General features: G+C 46.6%; 1 protein-coding gene across 2 annotated transcripts in view; it reads right to left on the reverse strand.

The window, feature by feature from the left end:
* LOC145412207 (uncharacterized) overlaps positions 1–23,862 on the reverse strand; it is a 122,670-nt gene extending 98,808 nt beyond the window's left edge. For both annotated transcript variants that reach the window (XM_080282133.1, XM_080282132.1), the window contains exon 1: positions 23,661–23,862. In XM_080282133.1, the coding sequence (XP_080138259.1) occupies positions 23,661–23,799 (139 nt within the window). In that variant the 5' untranslated portion in view covers positions 23,800–23,862. The remainder of the gene's footprint in view (positions 1–23,660) is intronic.
* Between the last annotated feature and the right edge of the window lie 2,410 nt (positions 23,863–26,272).

The following is a 26,272-nucleotide window of genomic DNA, read 5'->3' on the forward strand; positions in this document are numbered from 1 at the left end:
GCTCCAACCATATGTAACCCATTAGTGTCTGACTCCCACGGAAAGTTTGGGTTTACTGCTCTAGTAATGCGGCTCATGGAAAAGGGACTAGTTCCTCTCACCTTAAATGTCTCGACTGACAAGCCTATCCCCGTGCCCCTACGCTCCTGATTGAACTATGCCTAAGTGATGAATGAATGAACGGTGGTGGCAGAACATGTCTGACCTTCCCGAATCGTTGCTACTACACTTTCGGAAGTGGGATGCAGGCTGATCATTACCATCAAGATTTAGGTGTTATATAAATTACCCTAAAAAAATAATGGATCTCCTTGTACATTCGTAATTTCGAGCTTAACCCCTTCACTCCCACGCCTCTACCGTTGCTACCACCAGATCGTTTTAATTTAACTTAGGAGACACTTTTCAAACTAGAGTTGGGAACTTCATTAACCTTCTCTCACAATTAGGGGTTTGGCCTAAGTGAAATCAAATTGCTTGACGGTAGCAAAGAAACATAAAAATATGTCATCTAAATGAAGCAACTAACATTAAGGCAACCCCATCCTCCCCCATGTACCCCACCCTGACCCGAGTCTGACCCTGAACCATAAGGCATGAGTTGGTAGGCTCACCTCGGCCTTACTCCCCCTTCCTCCCCCTCTCTCTCTCTCTCTCTCTCTCTCTCTCTCCATCCGCTGGGCAAGGCATGACTCAGGTCCTGCCTGTTCTACATTACGCGGGCAGCCATGGCAATCCATGGATGGTGATCGCATTCTTAACACTGAAAGCGCCAAGGTGTGCACAAGTTTACAATATCTGACGGCCATTTAAGGACCGACTAAAGGTATTAGATATCTTAAGCCTCCATCCCACGTTGCCAAAGACTAACAGCTGTGATACAAAGTGGTTAGAAACGTTGTAAAATATACATGCTTGGGAAATTATCGGCCAATATTAACGTCCTCCTTTTCCCCTTCTTAAATTAAGTTCTAACGCCTTCAAACTCACGATGTTTTCTTTCGTTTGGATCAAACTTCCATCGCATGATTTCATTTACTGATCTAATTCAACTATAGTGATGAAGGGATTAACTACGGCTATATCTGCTCCATGCAAGTCGCACAGTCCCCCTTAGGCTGAATAAAACCTTTCGGAGATAAAAAAAAAAATATATATATATACATGATTAGGTTGAAGGGATTAAGCATATGGCTGACATCCACAAACAACTTAGAATATATATATATATATATATATATATATATATATATATATATATATATATATATATATATATATATATATGGGTCGTAACCATATAACCAAACCATACTTGCTCCCTACGTGTCAACAAGTGGGTTGGTGGAGGGTTAGTGCCCCTCTCTGTAAAACAAATAACTCAAAGTCAAATGGCCACCCCTTACGGGATTATGGCGTCCGGCGATATATATATATATAGCCTATATATATATATATATATATATATATATATATATATATATATATATATATATATATATATATATATAGCCTATATATATATATATATTCTCTTTAAGTATATGTTGCATGATAAGAGAGATGGTAGGAATAGTCTATACTCACTTTTCCTTGTATATCCAGCAAAACCAAATCTTAGTTGCAAAAGGAAACTGATAACTAAGTTTGTGAATCAACGTACATGCTGGCAGTTCCCTTCAAATTCCTTGGCTCTGGCTTCTTTTAACCACTGCACTCCGATGATGTCTTCAATATCTCAGTCACGCTATGTCCACACGATTTTATGTCGCTAAGCTTACATGTCTCGAACTGGAAGGGTTACGTCCCGCCTTCATCAACTCCTTCACAACTAGAGGTTTATACTAAAATCAAGTAAATCGTCTGGTGGCTGCACGAAGAAAGTAAACGACCATGTCAACTGAAGGGGTTGTCTGGTTTGAGAAGGTTCAATGAGCAATAAATACTTCAAATCAAACTAGGCAGTTACAACATAATTCTCAGTGTGATGCCGCAAAATTTTCAATTAATTTCAGAGAGCGATATCTGTATTACATTATGCCATTAATATAATTTCACTGAACACTACCCATGGATAAAGAAAGCATTTTTTCCCGTAGAATGGTTTGATGTTCATTATGATTAAGTTCAAACAAATAATCCACGTAACACAATTTAGCATACTTCCTATTTACCTATCTCTCTATCTATTGCCGGACGCCTTAATCCCGTACGGGATGGCCACAAACAAATCGCCTCCAAGTCGCCCTGTCCCCCGCCATTTCACTATCCTGCTCCCAACTCACACCCCTCTCTCTCATATACCTCTCCACTCCATCCCTCCATCTCATCCTCGGCCTCCCCCTCCCTCTTCCCCCCTCCACGTCACTCACATACACTCTCCTCGTCGGTCTCTCACCCGCCATCCTCTCCACATGGCCGAACCATCTTAGTATGTTCCTCCTAACGCTTCCCATCACATCCACATCCACACCACAGCGCTCCTTTATATCCTCATTTGTCAGCCTGTCTCTCCATGTGACTCCACAGGCTCCTCTTAAATAACTCATTTCCACTGCTCTCACTCTTGACTTGTGTCCTTCCAGCAACGTCCAAGCTTCACTTCCAAACGTTAGAGTTGGTATCACAATACTGTCATGTAGTAACTTTTTCACTTCCATGCTCACTTCCCTGTTTCTTATCACTGCTTTCAAAGAACCAACAACCTTTCTTCCTTGTTGTACCCTTTCAAGCACTTCACCCTCCAAACTTCCATCCTTACTCATCACACTACCCAAGTACTTAAACGTACTCACATTTTCCGTTTCCTCACCATCCAACCTCACTGTATATTCATTGACTTCACCTCTCTCAAAGACCATCACTTTACTCTTCCCTACTTCACCTGAATTACTAACTCGTTTATAAAGAGTAGTACGGTAATTCCATTCATTCACTCATCATCCGTCACAATACTTCATTCACTTTCCAAAAACTTTAACCACTTCAGGACTCTCCACTATATTTCTTCGGATTTACGACTGAAAATCTGAGGGGGAAGAAAATATGTGTGAGGAAGGAAAAAAACGTAAAGACAGGATTTATGTACGAAAGAGAGAGAGAGAGAGAGAGAGAGCAACACTCGAGGGCTCTCCACTACTCCGAATTACGCCAAAAAGAAAGTTCTGAAGCTGGAGGAAATGCAGACAAAATAAACAGAGGCAACTGTCAGGACTCTCAATTATAGCTGCTTTGGATTTACGTCTAAAAGAGAAGCACACACACACACACACACACACACACACACACACACACACACACACCACGATTCTCAACTATCCATCCTCGAATTCTACATATGAAAGTTCTGAAGGAGAAGGTAAAAAGAGGACATCAGGATTTTTGTGTATTTTTCCCGGATTACGCCTGAGATTCCGAAGTGGGATGAAATACAGCGAGAAATGATACAAAAGTATTTCAGAACTCTTGACTATGGTTCCCCAGACTTACGCCTGGAAGTTTTGATGGGGGGGGGGAATACAAGCAAGGGAACGCACGCAAGTGCGTGTGCACGCAAACACAAGCAAATAAATAAACAAGTAACACATAACTTCGACTCACTGATTTACGTCTAAAAAAGGAAAAAGTACCGTGAGGACAAACAAATAAGACAATGTATGTAAATGAAACATAAGACAAACAAAAACACTACCGGTACTACAATTTAAATTTTAAAGTTCTAAAACACTGGAAAAAGAAAAAAAACTCGCGTACATTATACTTCATCGGGTTTCTACCTAAAAGGAAGTTCTAATACACACACACACACACACACACACACACACACACACACACACACACACACACACACACACACGCACACACGCACACACACACACACACACAGATTGATAGACAGATAGTCCACGCAGGCGCAGATGGTGATTAGCATCAAGTGCCAGTACACTAAACAACACACTGACCGAATTTTGACCTTACCCTATGACCTAGATCCTTAACTGGTTGTTTTCAAGATACAATCCCTTCATCTTTGTCTTATCCTGGACACTTCCAAAACGTTTGGTCTGAATCGGATAAAAACTGTTTACTTAGTCATGTGACCCTGGCCTTTGACCTATATATTACAAAAACAACAGGTCAACCACCCCGCTGACCCTCAAACCTTACACCAAGTTTGGCTTAAGTCACATTAAAATTGAAAATACAAGTACAAGATAACTCAGTGCTTTACACAGTGAAACAGGGACAGAGAAAAACACTGGGATCCTTGTCAGCAAGTAAAAAGTGGCAATTCAAGGTGGAAGAAATACAGGAAGGGAAATTATTCACACACACACACACACACACACACACACACACACACACACACACACACACACACACACACACTTCAGGAGTCTCGATTTCACACCCCGGCATTTACGTGTGAAAGAAAGTCGTGAGGTGCGAGGAAATACAAGCGAGGGAAACAAGAAAAAAGTCCCATGTGGAGGCAAGTGAAAGGACCCGAACTGCCCACTTCACCAGGCCTTGAGAGGTGCCACGAATGGAGTGTGTGTGTGTGTGTGTGTGTGTGTGTGTGTGTGTGTGTGTGTGTGTGTGTGTGTGTGTGTGTGTGTGTGTGTGTGACTTGGGAAATAAAAGATCTTATACTTTCTTCTCCCATAAAGTTAAAATTTTATACCCTGTTTCATACCAGACTCAATTTTCCTTCCCAATACTCTCTCTCTCTCTCTCTCTCTCTCTCTCTCTCTCTCTCTCTCATACGGAAATTGGTTTTATAATACATTCAATTTCATTCCTAATTTAGAAACTGCCACATACTAATAATAATCATTTTCTCTCTCTCTCTCTCTCTCTCTCTCTCTCTCTTTAAATCTCTCTCTCTCTCTCTCTCTCTCTCTCTCTCTCTCTCTCTCTTCTCCATTTCTCCTGCCCATTCTCTCCATACCCTTTGATAGTCTTTTTCTTCGCATCTCATTCTCCCCTTTACCTCAGTTTACACACACACACACACACACACACACACACACACACACACACACACACACACACACAATACTGGGCCATGGAACAAATCAATACACACTCAATGCAAACACCTATATATACACCTACATACGTCAACATCCACACAACGCACACATGCCCCTACCCTCACTCACTTAATGATGCACACACACACACACACACACACACACACACACACACACACACACACACAGTTACTATCATCTACAAAACATCTAAAACCACACATTTAAATATATATCACATTCATAACCAGGATACAAATGGTAACTTGCCTTCATAAATAACTTACAACACACATAAATAAGAATAACACCACACAGACATTACATTCCTGTCTATAATTACATTCCTATCTACATGCACCATTTGTCACATTGAGGTCTGTCCAAAAAGAAACCGAACTTTTAAAAATAGTGCACCAACTAGCAGGCGTAGCGTGATCTCGACGGAAGCGCTGTGTAGGGGCGACTTCGAGCTTCGTCTAACACTAGCCGCTTCACGCCACGTTACTTACTCACCGAGATACTACACGCACTTAAGTGAACGTGTGTTTAGTGCATTTAGCGAATTTTCTTCTACCTCTACCATCGTCTGAAATCGGCATCCTTTCAATGTGGATTTCAACTTTGGAAAAAAAAAAAAAAAAAAAAAAAAAAAAAAAATCCGCCGGAACCAAATCCAGAAAGCAGGGCAGCTTGGGGACGAAATTGGTCTCGTGCTTCACCAAAAAGTCACGCACAAGGAGCAACGCGTGGGCAGGTGCGTTGTCATGGTGCAACATCCTGGTTTTGTTTGTCCACTCCTCAGGCCTCTCCCTTCGCACTGTCCCGTCAGAGGCCTCTCCCTTCGCACTGCCTCCCTTAAACGGTTCAGGACGACCAAGTAAAACTTTTTACTGACTGTCTGACCACGTGGAATAAACTCATGATGAACGACACCCTTAGAAAAAAAAAAAAAAAGATCATCATCATCTTCAATTTCAGCGACTCTGACGTGCTTTTTTTTTTTGGTCGCGGTGGCGATGTTCCAGCACCATGTGACGACTGCCTTTTTGTTTCGACATCGAAGCCGCAAACCCACGTTGCATCACCTGTTTTGACATTTTTTCAAAAAGTTTTCGTCATCATTCGTACAATCAAACAGCTCCTGACTGACTGTGACACGGTTCTCTTTTTGCTCATCCGTCGGCAGATGCGGTACAAATTCACGGATCACAGCACACACTTTCTCATTGTGATCGCCATCTCTTGACGTGGAAGGCCGTCCAGATTTGGGATCGTCTTCGGTGGATGTTCTTCTCGGTTTGAACTGTTGGAACCACTTATAACACTGCGTACAGCTCAAACAATCCTCCTCATGAGCCTGTTGCAACATCTGAAAAGTCTCCGTAAAACTTTTTCCAATATGAAACAGAATTTCACCCAAACATATTGCTCTTCAAGATCCTTCATTACTTAACTTTCAACAAATCGCCAAGTACACTATACACACGTTCACTCAAACGCGCGTACCGCGATGACTGGGACGTGGCGTGATGCGACTATAATAGTGTCAGATTCAAAGTCGCCACCAAACAGCGCTCCCGTCGGGCTCACGCTACACCGGCAAGTTGGTGCGCTGTCTAAAAAATTCGGTTCCTTTTTGGACAAATCTCGTACATACGGCAACTACACTCTTATTAATCAAAGCTATAAACGTGACTAAGCTAATTACTGCACCATGAATATCAGGTGTGTACATTTTCAGTACACTTACCGCTTCTGTTATGCTCAGCTTTGCGATCCTATGCTATAACTCCTACTCATCCACTTTGTTTCTGTCCTTAGTTTCTCTCTGTGTGCGAAGTTTGTGGCGATTAAAACACGGGATGATGATGATGATGATGATGCTGATGATGATGATGATGATGATGATGAAAAAAGGTTCGTGAGAAGGAGAAAGAGAACTAATAAAGATAAAAGGAAGACCTGTAAGAATTCTAGTCGCGTCGAGAATGCTAAAGGAGGAGGAGGAGGAGAAGGAGGAAGGAAAAGCGAAGTAACCACAAAATAAAAGAACAGGGTACGAAGACAAAGAGGAAGAAAAGGAGGAGGAATAATCGTGCGGAAGAGGGGAGAGAGTGAGGTAGGAAAGGAGGGGAAATGAGGAGAAATTAAGTGTGAAGAAAATGGACAAAGTGAGGGGAAGAGGAAGAGCAGGGGTGGGGAGGAGAGAGGAAGATAGGGGTGGGGAGGTGGGGGAAGACGGGGGAGGGGTCGCGAAGGGGAGGGAAGGGGTACGAGACGAGAGAGAGGGGATGAATGGGGGAAGAGTATGTAACGCGAGGGAGGGAGGAGAGGGGATGTGGTGAGAGACAGAGGGAAGAAGTGTCATGAGAGAGAGGAAGGGGAAAAGAGGGGTGGGGGAAAGGAGGGGTGATGGCGGTAGGGAGAGGGAGATAAACTGAACAGGGAAAAAATGGGAGGCTATATTAAGACTGGAAAAAGGGCGAAATTCGGAAAGGCCAACTAAATAATATGAAAAAGGAAGTGAAAGTAATGGGAGAGAGAGAGAGAGAGAGAGAGAGAGAGAGAGAGAGAGAGAGAGAGAGAATATTGCGCACCCCCTTACTACAAACCCCGCCCTTCCACCTGACGTCACACAGCCATTGTCATTTATGCATCGATTAACGCACAAATCTACGTTACGCCGCCTGACCACTGGAGCCAAAAATACGCGGGGTTTCATTTTCTTTCATTAGAGCTTGTAGTGGAAGTTCATTTACACACACACACACACACACACACACACACACACACACACACACACACACACACACACACACACACAAAAGACCATCTGTACTAACCTTATACATTTTCCACAACCCTCAACCCACTACAGTAAAGCCAAAACCAATGCATAATTATAACATACAAACCCAACAACAAGAGTATCAACAACTATATAACTCAACCAATCCTACCACTTCACTGCATGGTATTTCCTTTAACTAATCCTTTCGGTACCGTGACTCTCAAAATGACTTGTCGTATTAGTGAGGAACTTTCGTGATGAGAGGATTACAGCTCCAATAATCCCCTTTACGATTAGATCTGTTATTGATTCTTGTTTGGAAAATATAATAGAAAGGATTAAGTACTACACTATTTACCAGGATCATCGCTTTTTTCCTCCTGTTTATGTGTAGAGTATTTCCTGTTGCTGCTTCTGTTTGTTGCTGCCCGGTTAATAATAGGTAGTGAGACACGCAGCAACTATCTGACGACTGGGGAAGAAGGGAGCAAGGTAGAGCTTGAAGAGAGAGGTGTGGGGGAGAGGATGTGAGAGGCACGGGTGATGTGGAGACGGAGTGTACGTGGAGATGGTAGATGAGGGGAGTGTGGGGGTGGAAGTGAGGGGGTGATGTGGTGGAGAGGGAGTGTGTGGGAAGATGTGGGAAATAAGAGGGGAGGGAAAATGGTTTACGGTGGGGAAGGGGTGTGTGGAGAGATGTGGTAACAAAATGGGGAGGGAAACTGGGGTGTGGTGGGGAAGGAGTGTGTGGGATGTGGGGACAAACTGGGGAGAGACATTAGGGTGTGATGAGGAGGGAGAGGGGGAGGTAATGTGGGGAGAATCTGTGTGGAAAAGAGAAATGGGAGATATGGAGCGTGTAGAGGGAAACGTGATAAAAACTGTGAGCAGAGATGTGGTAGGGAAGGAATGTGGGGAGGGGGATGTGGGACGAAAAACTAGGGTGATGGGTAGAAACAGGAGGGAAGAGTCTGAAAGAGATGTGTGTGCAGACCGTGGAGAGAGGCAGGGGTTGAAAGAACGAGTACTGTATGTGCAAATGTGAGGCGAGACGGAAGAACTAGATGTGGGGATAGACTACGGGGAAGAAGGGAACTGGAAATTGCGCCGGTTAAGGAATGTGTGGGGACAGCAGATGTAGAAGAGGGGGAGTTTGTTGGGAGATATGGGGGAGAAACTATGTGGAATAGGAATGTGATGGAGAGGAAGTGTGTGGAGGGATGTGGAGTGACACTGTTGAGGGAAAAGCGAAATGGGAGATAAGGTGAGAAGGTGCATTGAGAAAGAAAAGGGAGAAGAAGGGAGAGAATGAACGCGATGTTGAGGGAAACTCTGGATGTAAGAATACGAGATACGAGGTGGGAGGGAGAAAAAAGCGAGGGAGAAAAAAGTCAGGAAGAAGGGGCGGATGATGAGCAGAGAGGAAAACAAATATATGGAGACTATAATGACGGAAAATAAAGAAAAGAAAGGTAAAATAAAAATAAGAGGAAAGAAAATAAACGAGAAGAACAAAGGGGCGAAAAAATGGCAGGGGTTAGGAAAGAAAATAAAGGAGGAGAACAAAGAGAGAGGCGAAAAAATGGCAGGGGTATAAACGTCGATAAATGGGCCTTCGGAGGGTACGTGAAGAAGGGGCACTAGGAGATGGGGGAATGGCGAGAGGTGCTGGAAGAGGGGAACTGAGGGGAGGGGGAGATGATCGAGAGGAGCGGGGATGTTAACATTCATGGTCGGATCTCTGGCGTTTGAGAGTGAGTATTGTATTGTCACCATTAACCCTTTCATGGTCCAGGAGAACTCTAGTCATCTCTTCTAGTAAACTCATGGCGATTTTATTCAGTTGAGAGTAAGTCAGACGATCCGTTGTGTTAAGAAAAGGGAGGAATGGAGGAACGGAAGACAAGAGATGGAGAAATGATCGAAACGAGAGATGTAACAAGAGAGGTGTACTGCAGAGGTAGAAGAAGGAGAAGAGTGCGAAGAATGGAATGGGAAGATATTGAAGTAACGGAAGGAAAGAGAGGGAAGCGATGTAAATGGAGGAAGGAAAAGAAGAGGGGAGATCACGGGGTATTGTTGGAACAGCTGAGGGGAGGAGAGGGGAAGCTTGAACGGGAGATGTGAGGGGAGGGAGGAATAAAAGAGGGGGAGATGAGAGAGATGAAATGTCAAAGGAAACGTGGAACAGAGGAAAAATATTGCGCGGATGAGGAGATTCCCACGGGATAGGGAGATACCCGGGGGATGAGCAGCCGAGGGGACGAAGAGGGCGGGAAGTTGGAGGGGAGAGAGAGGGGAGGGAATGCAAGAGAGGACGAAGAGAGAGAAGAGGCTATAAGAGGAGAGGCAGAGTGGGGAGACTGCAAGAGGGGTGAGAAAGAGGGAGATAGGCGATTGAAAGACGGGAGAGAGAGGAGGGAGACTGCAAGAGGAGTAGTAAAAAGATGAGACTGCAAAAAGGGAGGGAGAAAGGGAGGGATGCAGAAGGACGTGAGAAATGGGAGGGAGACTTCAAGAGGGTGAAGAAGAAGGAGGCGTAAAAGGGGAAGGGAAAGGGACTATGAAGAGATGGACAGGGTGACTGCAAGAAGGGAGAAGGAAAGGGGAGTTGCAAGAATGGAAGGAGAGGGGGCAACAAGAGGGGAAGGGAGAGAGGGCAACGAGAGGGGAAAGGAGAGGGGGCAACAAAAGGGGAGAGAGGGGGCAACAAAAGGGGAGAGAGAGGGCAACAAAAGGGGAGAGAGGGGGCAACACGAGGGGAGAGAGGGGGCAACACGAGGGGAGAGAGGGGGCAACACGAGGGGAGAGAAGGGGTAACAGAAGGGGAGAGAGGGGGGCAACAAGAGGAGAGAGAGGGAACAACAAGAGGGGAGGAAGAGTGGCCAGACAGGAGGGAGAGGGGGCTGTACGAGGGGAGGGAGAGGGGACTGTGCGAGGGGAGGGAGAGGGGACTGTGCGAGGGGAGGGAGAGGGGACTGTGCGAGGGGAGGGAGAGGAGACTGTGCGAGGGGAGGGAGAGGGGACTGTACGAGGGGAGGGTAAGAGGACTGTATGAGGGGAGGGAGAGGGACTGTACGAGGGGAGGGAGAGGGACCGTATGAGGGGAGGGTAAGAGGACTGTACGAGGGGAGGGTAAGAGGACTGTACGAGGGGAGGGAGAGGGGACTATGAGGGGGGAGAGGGGACTGTGCGAGGGGAGGGAGAGGGGACTGTGCGAGGGGAGGGAGAGGGGACTGTGCGAGGGGAGGGAGAGGGGACTGTGCGAGGGGAGGGAGAGGGGACTGTACGAGGGGAGGGAGAGGGGACTGTATGAGGGGAGGGAGAGGGGACTGTATGAGGGGAGGGTAAGAGGACTGTACGAGGGGAGGGAGAGGGACTGTACGAGGGGAGGGAGAGGGGACTATGAGGGGGGGAGAGGGGACTGCATGAGGGGAGGGAAAAGGGACTGTGCGAGGGGAGGGAGAGGGGACTGTATGAGGGGAGGGAGAGGGGACTGTACGAGGGGAGGGAGAGGGGACTGTATGAGGGGAGGGAGAGGGACTGTACGAGGGGAGGGAGAGGGGACTGTATGAGGGGAGGGAGAGGGGACTGTACGAGGGGAGGGAGAGGGGACTGTACGAGGGGAGGGAGAGGGGACTGTACGAGGGGAGGGAGAGGGGACTGTATGAGGGAAGGGAGAGGGGGCTGTACGAGGGGAGGGAGAGGGGACTGTATGAGGGGAGGGAGAGGGGACTGTACGAGGGGAGGGAGAGGGGACTGTACGAGGAAAGAGAGAAAAGGAGGGGCGGTAAGAGGGGAGGGAGAGGGGCTTTAAAAGTGAAGGGAGAGGGGATAAGGTGGAGAGAGAGGGGGACTGCGACAGTGGAGAGGGGAACTTTTAGAAGGAAGAAAGGAGAGTAAAAGGGAAGGGAAAGGTTGACTGCAAGAGGTAACTGAAAGGGGAACTGCAAGAGGGGAGGGAGGGGGACTACACGACGGTAGGGACACGAAACAGCCCGAGGGGAGGGATAGGGGGACTGCAAGGCGTGAGGGAAACGGTAACTGCAAGAGGAGGAAAGAGCGGCTGTACGAGAGGAGTGAGTGGGGATCTACAAGACGTGAAGGAGAGGGCGACAATAAGAGGGAAGGCAGAAGAGGGCTTGAGAAAAGGGAGGTTATGGAGAGTGTACGATAAAGGATAGGGGAGGAAGGACGAGAGGGAGAGAAGGGTGAGAGTGAGGTAAAAAAAAGAAAAGGATAGGGGGAAGGATGAGCGTGAAAGGGAAGGAAGGATAAGAATGCGGTCTATTAGAGGAAAGAAGTGTGTGTGTGTGTGTGTGTGTGTGTGTGTGTGTGTGTGTGTGTGTGTGTGTGTGTGTGTGTGTGTGTGTGTGTGTGTGTGTGTGTGTGTGTGTGTGTGTGTGTGTGTGTGTGTGTGTGTGTGTGTCGGCAGGGTAAGAGTTAGAGGGAAGTGTATGAAATGGGAGGAGGAGTGAGAGTGAGGCGTATCAAAAATAAAGAAGGGTGAGAGTGGGGTGTATGAGAGGGCAGGAAGGGTGAGAACGAGGTGTATGAGAGGGCAGGAAGGGTAAGAGTGGGGTGTATATGAAAGGGCAGAAAGGGTGAGTGAGATGTATGAGAGGGTCGGAAGGGTGAGGGTGAGGTGTACGACAGGGAAAGAAGGGCGACAGCGAGGTGTTATGACTGAATGGAAGGGTCAGAGTGAATTGTATGAGAGGGAAGGATGGGTGAAAGTGGGTGGAGAGAGAGTAAGACAGTGTGGGCCAAGGGTGAGAGCGAGGTGTACGAGAGGGAAGGGATGGGAGTGAATAAGAAGCGTACAACAAAAGGGGAGAGAGTGTTGTGTTTGAGGAGTGGAATGAATGAGCTAGTGAACGGTACTGTAGAGTACTTACGGAAGAGGTTGTGTTTGCGGCGGGTGCTGAGTGTCTCGTACCCCGCCACCTCCGTGCTGCTCGAGTAGATGGGCATCGTGTATACCGTATGTCACCTCACTTCACATCACATCATATACCACTTCAATGACTCGCTCTGCACATCACCTCTTTTTATTTTCCCCGGCACTGGGTGAGCTTTACGGAGCAGCCATTGTGGTATTCCCTGCAACACTGGTGAATACTGAGGCTATTTACATGGTGAGGGTCATTGCGCCGCCCTGGCCCCAACAGACGTGGCCCAGCCCTTCCAGTCCATCTCAGCCCGCTGCCCCATGCTGGGCTGGTGGTGGACACAAGTGCGGCCCACCACAAGCAAACTTGCTCTCACAAACAAGCCCTGCTGGCCTCCTGTCTCCGTGGCCAGAGATTAGGCAGGTGGTGCAGGTTCTGACACCACAGGCTGGTGAAACAAAGGGTGCGCTGAGGTCCACTGGGACCAAGTACCTGGAATGCTGGTGGGGCACGTCTTGTGAATACAACGTCACTGCTGCACTTAGTAATTCATGAGCGGCGCCTACACGCTGCCAGCCCAGGCTGCCTGCCTGCCTGAACTGTACTTAGTGATGATGGCGCATGAGTGTTGGTGGTGCTAGTGGGGCGGCGTGTCCGGTGTGGTGTTGTGGTGCCAGGCGGTGGTGGAGTACTGTTGGTGTGGTGTGGTGTAATGATGTGGTGCAGGCGCCTCACTCAGGCAGGCGGAGATGCGGCCACCTGGAGTGCGTGGCGGCATGCCAGCCACGGCACGGCCTTGCCACACTCTACGCACTCATCCCTCCACATTTAAGGAGCAACAAACACTTTTGCACTACGCACACAGCGCTGGAGAAGGTCAAGAGCACGTCACACATCAACGGGAAACACGGCGGCAGAGAAGGAGGGAGAGGTTGTGAAGTAGAGAGAGTGGCGGCAGCAACGTGGTCGGTGGCACACTACACACCATTGATCTGAGCCTGGCAGCGGCGCCTCCCCTGGCGTAGCGGCCCTGCCCTCAACCCCCACGGCTCTCACCTCCCTCACCAGGCCGAGGCTACCCTACTGCTGCCCTCCTGCCCTACTGCCTGACCTCCGCCGCCTAGGAACCACAGTGAGAAGACTCCAGCCCTGCCGTCCTCTGACCTGGTCGCCTCCCTAACCCTGAATGAGGCACCAGCGTCGCCACGCTATCGATCACAAGCCCTCCTCCTCCTCCCTCCAGCCTTTCTCACTCCTCTCCCACCTCCCCTCATCCCTCTCTCCCCTCATCCAGTTCTTCCCACCTCCCCTCACTCTAGCTCCCCCTCTCTCCGACTCTGCACAACTGCCCCATCCACTTATCCCCCCCTCCCCCCATCCCTACTACCGCCTTGCCTCACAGTCACAAATACCAAACCCCACCAACACAAAACAACACCCTCCAAACGACTCCCTCCAACACCACCTGCACCCTCACTACACTTATACCAACTCAACTGCACCACACAACAACCCTCTCCCTCACAACACCTTCACCACACCACACCACACCACACCACTCCATCACTCTCACTACTACTGCTAGCTACTACAACACACACACACACACACACACACACACACACACACCACGGCGGAAAACTACATGTGGCTGCATAGACATATATCTGACACTCAATCTACATACCCTGAGAGAGAGAGAGAGAGAGAGAGAGAGAGAGAGAGAGAATCTGGGACTGAGGGTTGACTGGCTCTTATGCAAAAAAAAATAAAACGAATAAAATAAAGGAAAAAGGAAGGAACCTAGGTCTGTCTCGTAAGGCTGGAATAACTTTCCGTTGCGGCCATTTAAAGATAAATAATTCATGTAATCAGTGGTTAGAATAAAGGGTAGGTGAGTCACTCCCCCTTCCCCCATCTCTCTCTCCCTCTCTCTCTCTCTCATACACGCAAAAAGTGGAAGGGTGAAAAACAAACAACAATAAAACTCAGGAATACATGGGAGGAAATCAACACCAATTCACCCGAGAATTCAAAACAGATCACAAACGAGAAAAATATTAACACAATAAGGTCGATTAAAGCCTCCTACTGGCCTGAAAAATCGCTCCTACTTGCACTCGTATTATTAACTTCGTTCCTCCCAGTTCTTTCTTTCGTTATCCCTTTACACTTCGTCTTTAATTTTTTCCCCTCACTCCTTTATTTTAGTCTTCCATTTGTTCCTCCGTTTTCTTCTTCCATTTTCTTTATCCAATTTCTTTTCTTCTTCATTGGCCTTTACTTCTCTGCTTCCATTTTTCTTTTTATTTTAGTTTTTCTTTCGTACTTCAGTTTTCATCTTCCATTTTGTCTTTTATCTCATTTTTTTTTTTTTCCCTGTCGTTGATCTTTGACTTTAAGTTGTTTTTGCTGCTTTTTGTTTGGTTTTCTATCTGGTAATATGTTTTCTCCTCCAATTTCCTCTTATCACTTTCTTCCTTGCATTTCTTTAGCTATTTTCATGCTTTTATTTTCTCCGCATCTTCTTTTTTCTCTTTCTTTCAGTTTTTTTTTTACCCTTGCTTGGTTGCTTTCCCTATTGCCAGTCTTTTCACTGACTAGCCCTTCTTCCACTAAATAATGGGGTTTGAGGGTCGAGATGATGATGATGATGATGATGATGATGATGATGATTCTCACCACACGCTGTCTCTTGAACAGCCTACAATTAATGTCAATAATACCGGGTCATGGCCCATCCCTCCTATACCCTTTCTGAGGCGGGGACACAAGGCAATGTTTCCGTAGCCAAGATCACCTCAGTAGCACGAGACCACCCTCTGCTTCAGCCAGCGTTTGACGTGATAGACAGGCCTCCAATCACCTGGCGAATTTGAAAGTTAGTTCCTCCCCCTCCCATCCCCCCCCCCCCGGCAAAAAAAAAAAAAAAAAAAAGGACGCTGGAGTTCAATGCCAATGTCTTCAAACGGAATCTATTACGCTGGCACCTCGGACTATATAACATCCTTAATTGTTGTTGCTGATGTTCTCCCAAGTGGTCTGACCGAACCACCCCCATCCTCCTCTGGGAAATAGTGGCCCCATAGGGCCGCCCAGGCGACCGAAGCCAATCTCCTTAATTGTGTTACTTTATGCTTTCTTTTAAGTACTGACAGATACCAAGAAAAACTTCTGCACTAAAATCAAAGGGTTGGCCCATATATTACAACGCTGGGTCCACGTTTCAAAATGACAAATGCTGTAAGTAGCGCAATACATCTTCCCTGGGGTGTACTACCAAGGCACACTACGGGCTGTTTCAAGACAGTCACATACAGAAACTGAAATTAATGCTGGAGCGTGGGCGATTCCTTAGTGATCGATGGCTGACAGGCTAAATGGGGTCGCGAGAGGAGGGCGGATGGATAGATGGATGGACAAACACGGAGGACGATGATCGATGATTGGATAGACAGACAGGCCGATAGGAGAAAGGACTAATGGATAATGGATAAAAGTAACGTGAGGAGAAAGAATATGAAAAATAGGAAAGGGACGGGGGAAGAACAGGATCGATGACAACACACAGATCGGATGAACAAACAGCAACCACATGAACACAAGGATAGGGAAATGAGAAGAAACGAATGAGACGAACTGACACAAATTGGTCAGAGGAATGGATGCATGAACTGATGAATAAAAATGGCAAGAGGATAATTAGTTACAACAGAAAGACCAAAGGATGATAGAGGACGGGTGGGAGAGAGAGAGAGATACGATGAACAGACAGAAACCATGGATGGGTATGTGATGAAAACGACATGAGAAGAAAAAGCTAAATTAGAATGACAAAGATGGATCGACAGGAGAGATAAGCATGAAAACAAATGACTTTGTGTGGTGTGGTGTGGTGTGGTGTGGTGTGGTGTGGTATGGTGTAGTGTGAGACGGTGGTATGGTGTGAGGTGTGGTGTGGTGTGAGAGGGTGGTATATGTGTGGTGTATTGTGGTGTGGTATGATAGGGTAGTAGGGTCTGTGGTGTGAGAAGGTGGCATGGTGTGTGGTGCATTGTGGTGTGGTGTGGTGTGGTGTGTTGTGTTGGGGTGCGAAAGGATGATATGGTTTGTGGTGTGGTGTGAGAGGGTGGTATGGTGTGTGGTGTGGTGTGGTGTGAGAGGGTGGTATGGTGTGTGGTGTGGTGTGAGAGGGTGGTATGGTGTGTGGTGTGGTGTGAGAGGGTGGTATGGTGTGTGGTGTGGTGTGAGAGGGTGGTATGGTGTGTGGTGTGGTGTGAGAGGGTGGTATGGTGTGTGGTGTGACTTTATGATGAACGTTAGTGAAGCAGCTTGCATCCAAAAATCGTTAGTGAGGGAGATTGACGTAGCAGCTCCTGGAGATGTTCCCGCATCTCAAAACAGTGGATGAAAGTGACAAGAGACCAATTTGCACCTTCTGAGATAGCAAGAAGAATAGAATGAATAGACTGGGCAACACTGGTACCATGAACATACAAACACATGAACAACTGAAGGATGGATAATCTATGACGTATGCAAATGATAATAAGAGGCATACTAGACAAAAGGGTGGGTGAACAGAAGGGATAACAAGGTGAATACGCAGGCAAACACAAGCCGAATGAGTAAACGGAAGGGGATGGGTGAAACGGATGATGGATGACTACATAAGGATCGAAAGACAGATTAAAAACAGATGGATAGATGACTGGATGGATGAACGGGCGGACGAAAACGACAAAGGAAACATAACAAACCAGGACGCACATAAATCGGAAAGGCAGATAAACATACGAAAGAAAGCAGGGCACAGATGAAGGCTGGAAAACACACACACACACACACACACACACACACACACACACACACACACACACACACACACACACACACACACAAAGACCAAACACATTACACGAAGACACAATCAGAAAGGTGAGTGAAGAGACGAAGGAAAAAAGGGGATCGGTGAAGACAATCCAACAAATGAGCAAAGGGAGAGAAGTATGGATGACGATCAGAGAAGAACAGACAGACACAACAAGGCAGAAGAAAAAGGGCTGACGGATGAATGAGTGCATAAACAAAAAAGAAACCAAGATACAAGGAAGAATGAGTAGGCGGCCATGAAGAATGATCACAGCAAGGTGAACTGAGAAACGAAATCACTGGATAAACAAAATACAAAAACAGTAGAGAAGAAACGTTAGACGGTAAGGAAGAACGTGTAGGTGACAAGGAAGAATGAGCAGACGACAAGGAAGAATAAGTAGACGACAAGGAAGAACGGGAAAGCTACAAGGAAGAATGAGTAGACGACAAGGAAGAATGAGTAGGCGACAAGGAAGAATGAGTAGGCGACAAGGAAGAATGAGTAGGCGACAAGGAAGAATGAAGAAAACAAGCAGGCCAGGCAGATGAGTGACTGGATAAACATAAAACACAAACAACATCCAGAACAAAAAGAAGAATGAGAAGATGACCAGGGAAAACGAACATGTGGACAGAGGAAAATGAATAAGGGGACCAAGGAAAATGAATAAGGGGACCAAGGAAAATGAAAATGTGGATCAAGGAAAATGAATATGTGGACCACGGAAAATGAATATGTGGACCAAGGAAAATGAACATGTGGACCATGGAAAATGAACATGTGGACCAAGGAAAATGAACAAGCCAACGTCAACAGATACATCAATAAATGGATGAACGAGAAAGAAAAATTGAAGCTCAGACACATGGAAAATTAATGACCAGGAACGAACACATGAAATCAGATGGAAAAACGGATGAAAAAAGGAAAAAGAAAAGAATGAAGATAAACACAGACTAATCAATTACGTCTTTCAGTGCGATTAAGTCTCTTCAGTTTACTCTTACTACTTACATACGGAATTACTTAGTACAGAAAAAGCTTCACTAGACAAAACAGATATCCTTCCTAAGCTGAATCATAACGTCTGACGATGCTAAGAAAAAAATATAAATGGAACTGAAAGGTTAACTCGGGTGTAATGACAGTTTTTCTATTTTCTTCTGTCCATCCCTAGGCGATTTTTCTCTCCGTCCGTTAACCCTTTGATTACAAGTTTCTCTCTCTCTCTCTCTCTCCCTCTCTCTCACCACAATGGAGACTTTTTCTTTCGGTTTGCCTACATTCGCACAATACCTTCATTTGGCTTAGGAAGAACCTCACATAGTTAAAAGGGTGAAAGAGAGCGGGTCAATAGCGAAGAGACGAGCCAGACTGAAGGAGTGAAGACCTGGTGACGACTGTCTGGGAGGAATGAACGAAGACTAGACCGACATAATGAGCTTCCCTTTGCTCCTCCACCCCGCCCCCTCTCTCCCTCCTTCCCACACTATACACACACACGCCAATGTACTGGCTCTGTTTATACATGGAGAGGGTTCAAGCCGGTGCGAGACAATTGCTGTATGTGCGCCTAATTCTCCCGAACTGGACAATATATACCGATATGTAATTTACGATCCACAGTCTTGAACCGAAGAACTCTATTACCTCTTCATTTTTTCCCTCTCAACCCCTTCTGTACCACGGTGCCATCTGTAGCTCATTCTGGAGTTCTGTGGTCGACTCTTTTAGGACATACGCAGTGAAGGTGCTATTAAAGAAGGCCACATCTAACCCCTCCAGTTGGTACGACTCTCCTTCGCCAAAAAACCCGTCTGACAGTATTGAGAAGACATCAAGACACTGTAATTGAGGAGGTTACGAGAACTTTACGAGATACAGAGAGCTGATTCCTGCCCCTACCGCCTTTCAATTAAAACATACCAAGAATGGAGAGATGAGGAAAGTTAATGTAGGATGGGTGTGGAACTGAGAGGTGAGGCGGAGGTGGAAGTGTATGAAATGTGAGTTGGGGTGTGCGAAATGGGGGATGGGGTGCATGAAATGGGGGTTGGGGTGCATGAAACTGGGGTTGGGGTGTGTGAAATGGGGCTTGGGGTGTGTGAAATGGGGCTTGGGGTGTGTGAAATGGGGGTTGGGGTGAGTAAAATGGGGGTTGGGGTGCGTGAAATTGGGGTTTGGCTGTGTGAAATGGGGGTTGGGGTGTGTGAAATGGGGGTTGGAGTGTGTGAAATGGGGGTTGGAGTGTGAAACTGGGGTTGGGGTGTGTGAAATGGGGGTTGAGGTGAGTAAAATGGGGTTGGGGTGCGTGAAATTGGGGTTGGGCTGTGTGAAATGGGGGTTGGTGTGTGTGAAATGGGGGTTGGGGTGTGAAATTGGGTTAGGGTGCGTGAAATGGGGGTTGAGGTGTATGAAATGGGGGTTGGGGTACGTGAAATGGGGGTTGGGGGTGTGTGAAATGGGGTTGGGGTTTGAAATGGGGGTTAGGATGTGTGAAATGGGGGTTAGGGTGTGTGAAATGGGGGTTAGGTGTGTGAAATGGGGGTTGGTGTGTATGAAATGGGGGTTGAGGTGAGTAAAATGGGGGTTGGGGTGTGTGAAATGGGGGTTGGAGTGAGTAAAATGGGGGTTGGGGTGCGTGAAATTGGGGTTGGGCTGTGTGAAATGGGGGTTGGTGTGTGTGAAATGGGGGTTGGGGTGTGAAATAGGGTTGGGGTGCGTGAAATGGAGGTTGGGGTACGTGAAATGGGGGTTGGGGTACGTGAAATGGGGGTTGGGGTGTGTGAAATGGGGGTTGGGGTGTATGAAATGGGGGTTGGGGTGTATGAAATGGGGGTTGGGGTACGTGAAATGGGGGGTTGGGGTGTGTGAAATGGGGTTTAGGTGTGTGAAATGGGGGTTGGGGTTTGAATTGGGGGTTGGGGTTTGAATTGGGGTTTAGGGTGTGTGAAATTGGGGTTAGGGTGTGTGAAATGGGGTTTGGGGTGTGAAATGGGGTTTGGGGTGTGAAATAGGGTTGGGGTGCGTGAAACGGGGGTTGGGGTGTATGAAATGGGGGTTGGGGTGTGTGAAATGGGGGTTGATGTGTGTGAAATGGGGGTTGGGGTGTGTGAAATGGGGGTTAGGTGTGTGAAATGGGGGTTAAGTGTGTGAAATGGGGGATGGGGTGTGTGACATGGGGGTTAGGTGCGTGAAATGGGGGTTAGGTGTGTGAAATGGAGGATGGGGTGTGGGTGAAATGGGGTTGGGGTGTGTGAAATGGGGTTGGGGTGTGTAAAATAGGGGTTGGGGTGTGTAAAATAGGGGTTAAGGTGTGTGAAATGAAGTGTTAGCAATTTACGAGTATTCGATTGGCTTCTCCTTTCGCCTGGACATCAGCTAAGCAGTGCGATCCCTAAGGACCAACACTCATTTGAGGATCATGAGTGAAAAATATGGTGTACGAGTGAAAAACATGAGGTGGTGGGGGGAAAGGGATTGCGTAAATTGCTGCGAGAGTGGTGAAAGGAGGTGTAGGGATAATGGATACGAAACAGATGGGAGATGACAGGATAATACGTAAAATGAGGTATGTGGACGTGAAATGTGTAGTGAGACGTGAGGATATAAGGGGTGTGAATATGAGATGAGTTGTGTGGATGTGAAATGAGTTGTGTGATTATGAAATGAGCTGTGTGGATATGAAATAAGGTGTGTCGATATGAAATGAGTTGTATGGATATGAAATGTGGTGTGTGGGTATGAGGCGTGTGGATACGAAATGTGGTGTGTGGGTTTGAGGTGTGTGGATATGAAATGATGTGTTTCGATATGAAGTGATGTGCGTACATATGAAATGAGGTGTCTGGATATGAAATGAAGTGTTTGGATATGAAATGAGGTGATTGGATATGAAATGAGGTGTTTGGATATGAAATGAAGTGTCTGGATATGAAATGATGTGTACATAATTAGGAAATAAGGTGTTAGGATATGAAATGAAGTGTGTACATATGAGGTGTGTGGATATGACATGAAGTGTTTGGATATGAAATAAGGTGTCTGGATATGAAACGACGTGTTTGGATATGAAATGATGTGCGTAGCCTACATACGAAATGAGGTGTTTGGATATGAAATGGGGTGTTTCGATATGAAATGATGTGTGTACGTATGAAATAAGGTGTTTGTATATGAAATGGAAGTGTTTGGAAATGAAATGAGGTGTCTACATATGAAATGAGGTGTTTGGATATGAAATGCAGTGTTTGGATATGAAATATGCTGTCGGTGCGAAATGCGGTGTGTGGGATGGAATATGATGTGTGTGGACAAATATGAGGATGAATATGTATATAAATAAGGTGTGTGGGAAAGAAATGATGTTAACTGAGATCCGATAGGCATATTACATGACGGAATATGAAATTGCGATGATGCGAATAAAATATGTAACCTTCTCTGTATCACATGAAATCAGGATAAGAAACGAAGTTATGAAATGCAAGAAATGTGAACTAAGGCACACAGATTTGACACTGAGATGTTGCTGCTTAATTGCTTAACTCCGGTCAGTATGGTCAAGCACACTCTTCGTCCATGGGTAAACAAATGCTTCTGTGAGGTCGTCCTAGAGGTACAATACAGTGCAAACATCATGTAGGGATCCGAGGCCCCCATGTGGTAGGCAGCGTCTCACCCTGGTCGGACAAGGGTCTTTGCCACGGTGAGGTGCAGGGAAATACGAAGAGGTTTGGCTCCTGAGTGGACGCCGCAGCTACTCCACCCAGGGTAGAACGCCATTACGTGTTGGCTCCTCATCAGCACCCAACATGAGTGGGTGAGATGTGCTGATACGAAATGATGTGTCTGGGATAAATTGTTTGTTTGTTTATATTAAAATGACATGCAAGGACATGAAATGAGGATAATAAAGGCAGGTGAGATAAAATGAGATGTAAAAATGACGTAAGTGAGGAAAGGAAAATCTTTGATAACACGAATATTTCAAAAGCTGCTCTCTGAGGCCCCGAACACATCAATCGATCGATCGATCGAGAGAGAGAGAGAGAGAAATAACGGCAACACATCTATTATTATAATCATGAAAAAAAAAAAAAATCAGGGCAGCAAGAGAGAGAGAGAGAGAGAGAGAGAGAGAGAGAGAGAGAGAGAGAGAGAGAGAGAGAGAGAGAGAGAAATAACGGCAACACATCTATTATTATAATCATGAAAAAAAAAAAAATCAGGGCAGCTGGTGCATCAAATATTAACATGAGTGCATCAACCAAACTCTGTCCCTAATGAAATGAGTGCAAGAAAGATAACGCCATGAAAAAACAAGAAAAAGGAAAATGAGAAAGGAAAAAAAGAGAAAACAGGAAAACGTGCAATATTTCGTTGGTATCTAACAACAGATTTCTATACCCGATGTTCATCTGTTCGTCACGGGTGTTAGAGGATGCAGACCTGTCACGTAACTCGCCGTTAAAGAAATGGTAGAGATATCAGAGACTAAGTTCGTGTTAGCAGATCACTGAAAACTGGGATTCGTATTTTGTGGTTGCCTTAAACACTGCCCAGGCCTGACGGTTGGTATAATGAGCAGCTTACAATATATTCTACCTGGAGTGAAGAAAGCACTGGATAGGCAGTGACTGTGTTGTATGTAGTGGATCACAACCTAAGAAAACATGATAATTGCAGTAGGAAGCATGGGAACAAGACATGGGTGGCACACACGGAGGAGGAAACTTACCGTACCTGCTTCCGTGCCGGTGCTGTTGTCTAGTAAGGAGACACGCCTGCAGCTACACATAGGTCTGTATTCTCTAGGCTATGAAGGTTCCATACCACCTCTTCCTTATCGGCATATAATGTACATTACACCTACGAACTCTCTTATGTTATTCATATCTTTTCAATGCTGAGGTTGCATATATCAATGAGGAGATAGTGCAGATATGAGCATAAATATGCTGCTAAGAAAAAGGTGTTTAGGTAGCCTCCTTACCCGATGGGAAAACACTCCCCCTCCCCCACGACGACGACTTGTGTAAGTGAATGCGTCGTGCACTTACCTAGACTGGAGGTGACGGCGGGGATGTGAGGGCGTCGCACGGTGGAAGTGGCGCCCATGATCTTGGAGGTGGTGGCTTTCAGGCCCCTCCTGATGGTGTTGTAGGAGGCTGCCGCCCCCGAGGTGCCGGAACCGCTCATGCTGCCACTGCCTCCGCCTCTGCCGCCGCCGCCGCCGCTACCCGTGCTGCAGCGACTATTGAGGCTGGTACTGCTGCCGCTGGAGCTGGTTTGCAGGAGTGACTCTGCCGCCGCCGCTACTGGCAGCTGCTGCTTCTGGCGACGGAGGCGAGGGTCCCTGTTAGCGACGGTGGTGAGGGAGCGCTGCAAAGGGTGGTGTTGCTGTGGCTGCTGCAGCTGAGTGTGCAGCAGCTGCAGGTGTGGCTGTGAGAGGCTCTTGGTGGCCAGGCGGTGCAGCAGATGGTGGGGGGTGGGAGCGGGGTTGGACTGCTTTCTGGGCGCCACGCAGCTGAGGCGCGCCCACCCCTCCTTCTCCGGTGTAGGGGGCGAGGGCGGGCGAGGCGGGAGCGAGGGCGGCGGGCGCGAGGGTCGGGGCGGGGCGGCCTCCTCTACCCCGCCACCGCCTCCCCTCCCTCCCACATCAGCCCCGCACCCTGCAACACAACAACAACAGGTCACCAAGGGCACTACATACAAACACTCCTAGGTTGAATCTGTTGAATGACCGTATTATAAGCTTGTCTATCATTCATACAGCAACCAAACACCTCAATGCAAGGTGCCGTACTGAAAAATTTACCTAAACCTATGTCATGCATAAAAGATTGCATGTACGAGTATTTACGCTAGTCATAAATCACGCAAGCACCACACACAGCGCAATCACACTGGTCAATATTAAACAAAATTCAAACCTCAAAATTAACTGGCTAATAGTTTGTTCTGGAGACCTGTTTATCGTACAAAATGGTTTCGTTCCTCTACTGTATAAATACGACTCCATGTTTCCTTGTACTTCACCACTGCACAAGAACAACACCCAATACATTAACGTTACTAGTTTCTGCACTTCAGCTTACATAATCACACCGCACACATACATACAAAAACGTACACATGCACAAACATAACTCTAAGAACGAAGCGCGCGCGCACACACACACACACACACACACACACACACACACACACACACACACACACACACACACACACACACACACTTTTCTCGTCTAGGTGAAAGAAACCCCATACGTTGGCGTGCAATACCCAGGACGACGGGTTTCATTTTCTCAAGTTCCTCAGGTGAGCCGATCCCTCCCCCCTCCCAACTCCCACCTCACGCTAGGGTGGAGAATAAGGGAAAAGGAAGAGTGTATGTTAAAAAAAGTAAAAAAGTAAGAATGTGAGCCAATAAGTAAAGAAAATTTAATAATCTATGTAAAGGAAAAGGCATGAGTAGGCTACGAGTTAAAATACAAAATAATAAAAAAGTTCTGTCTCTCTCTCTCTCTCTCTCTATACTGTATATATATATATATATATATATATATATCTCGCCTATTCTAAATAAGATTGTGTGTGTGTGTGTGTGTGTGTGTGTGTGTGTGTGTGTGTGTGTGTGTGTGTGTGTGTGTGTGTGTGTGTGTGTGTGTGTGTGTGTGTGCGCGCGCGCGCACGTTTGTACTCGTATGCGTGCATAACTCGCAAGAAGATTAAACAGAGGAGCATCATGGTCTCGTCTGTGTTTCAAGACATCTTCAGGATGAACCTGAAGTTGAAACACAGACGAGAACATGGTGGTCCTCTTTATTTTATTTTCCTGCAAGTTATAGAAGATATTTGTCATCACGTGCTCTTGAGATTAATTTCACACACACACACACACACACACACACACACACACACACACACACACACATATATATATATATATATATATATATATATATAGATAGATAGATAGATAGATAGATAAAATTGTAAGACAAAAAAATTCAGAGCTCTAAAATGACGAAGTCTAACCACCCATCAGCCAACTATGTTGCCTCTGACATCAGGAGTGTAAGGGCCCGGGACTAGGCATATGTGAATCATTTTTCACAACCACAGCTAGGATTCTATCCCTTATGAGTCACATGCGGCTGAGGTGACTTTTTCCACTATATCATAAAGGGTCCATTCCCTGGTTATGTGGTTACCGCCCAACGCAGTAGATGGCTTTCTGGAGTACAGGAAACCATCTGGTTTGTCATTTAGCACTGAGTAACTTAAAGGGAATACTAAACCGTGGGTGTGGTTGGCGGACACCCCGTCGACTCAAAGAAAGAGTATGAGTAAAAAAAATAAGAGTGCGAGTTAAAAAAGGGAGAAAAGTAAGAAAGTGTGGTGTGGGGGGAAGGAGTATATGTGTTTTTAGTGACCCGTTTTGACAGGCTAGACGAGCACCCAACTTTGTCACGAGTGAGAACGAGGAAGCACAACAGGTGGGCTGTGGACCATGCCAGAAGAGAGGAAGCGAGAGAAAAGACGAGTGGAGAAAAGGCAAGAGGTGGGGAGGATACGAGGGGAGAGAGATATGTACAAAAGATGGGGTTGCAGACTAGAGGAAACCACACCAGACCAAAGGAAAGAAGTACCAAGGGCATGTGAG

This window comes from Coenobita brevimanus, chromosome 92 (assembly GCF_032717465.1).
Source record: "Coenobita brevimanus isolate Jiangsu-jjx chromosome 92, ASM3271746v2, whole genome shotgun sequence".
Lineage (NCBI taxonomy): Eukaryota > Metazoa > Arthropoda > Malacostraca > Decapoda > Coenobitidae > Coenobita > Coenobita brevimanus.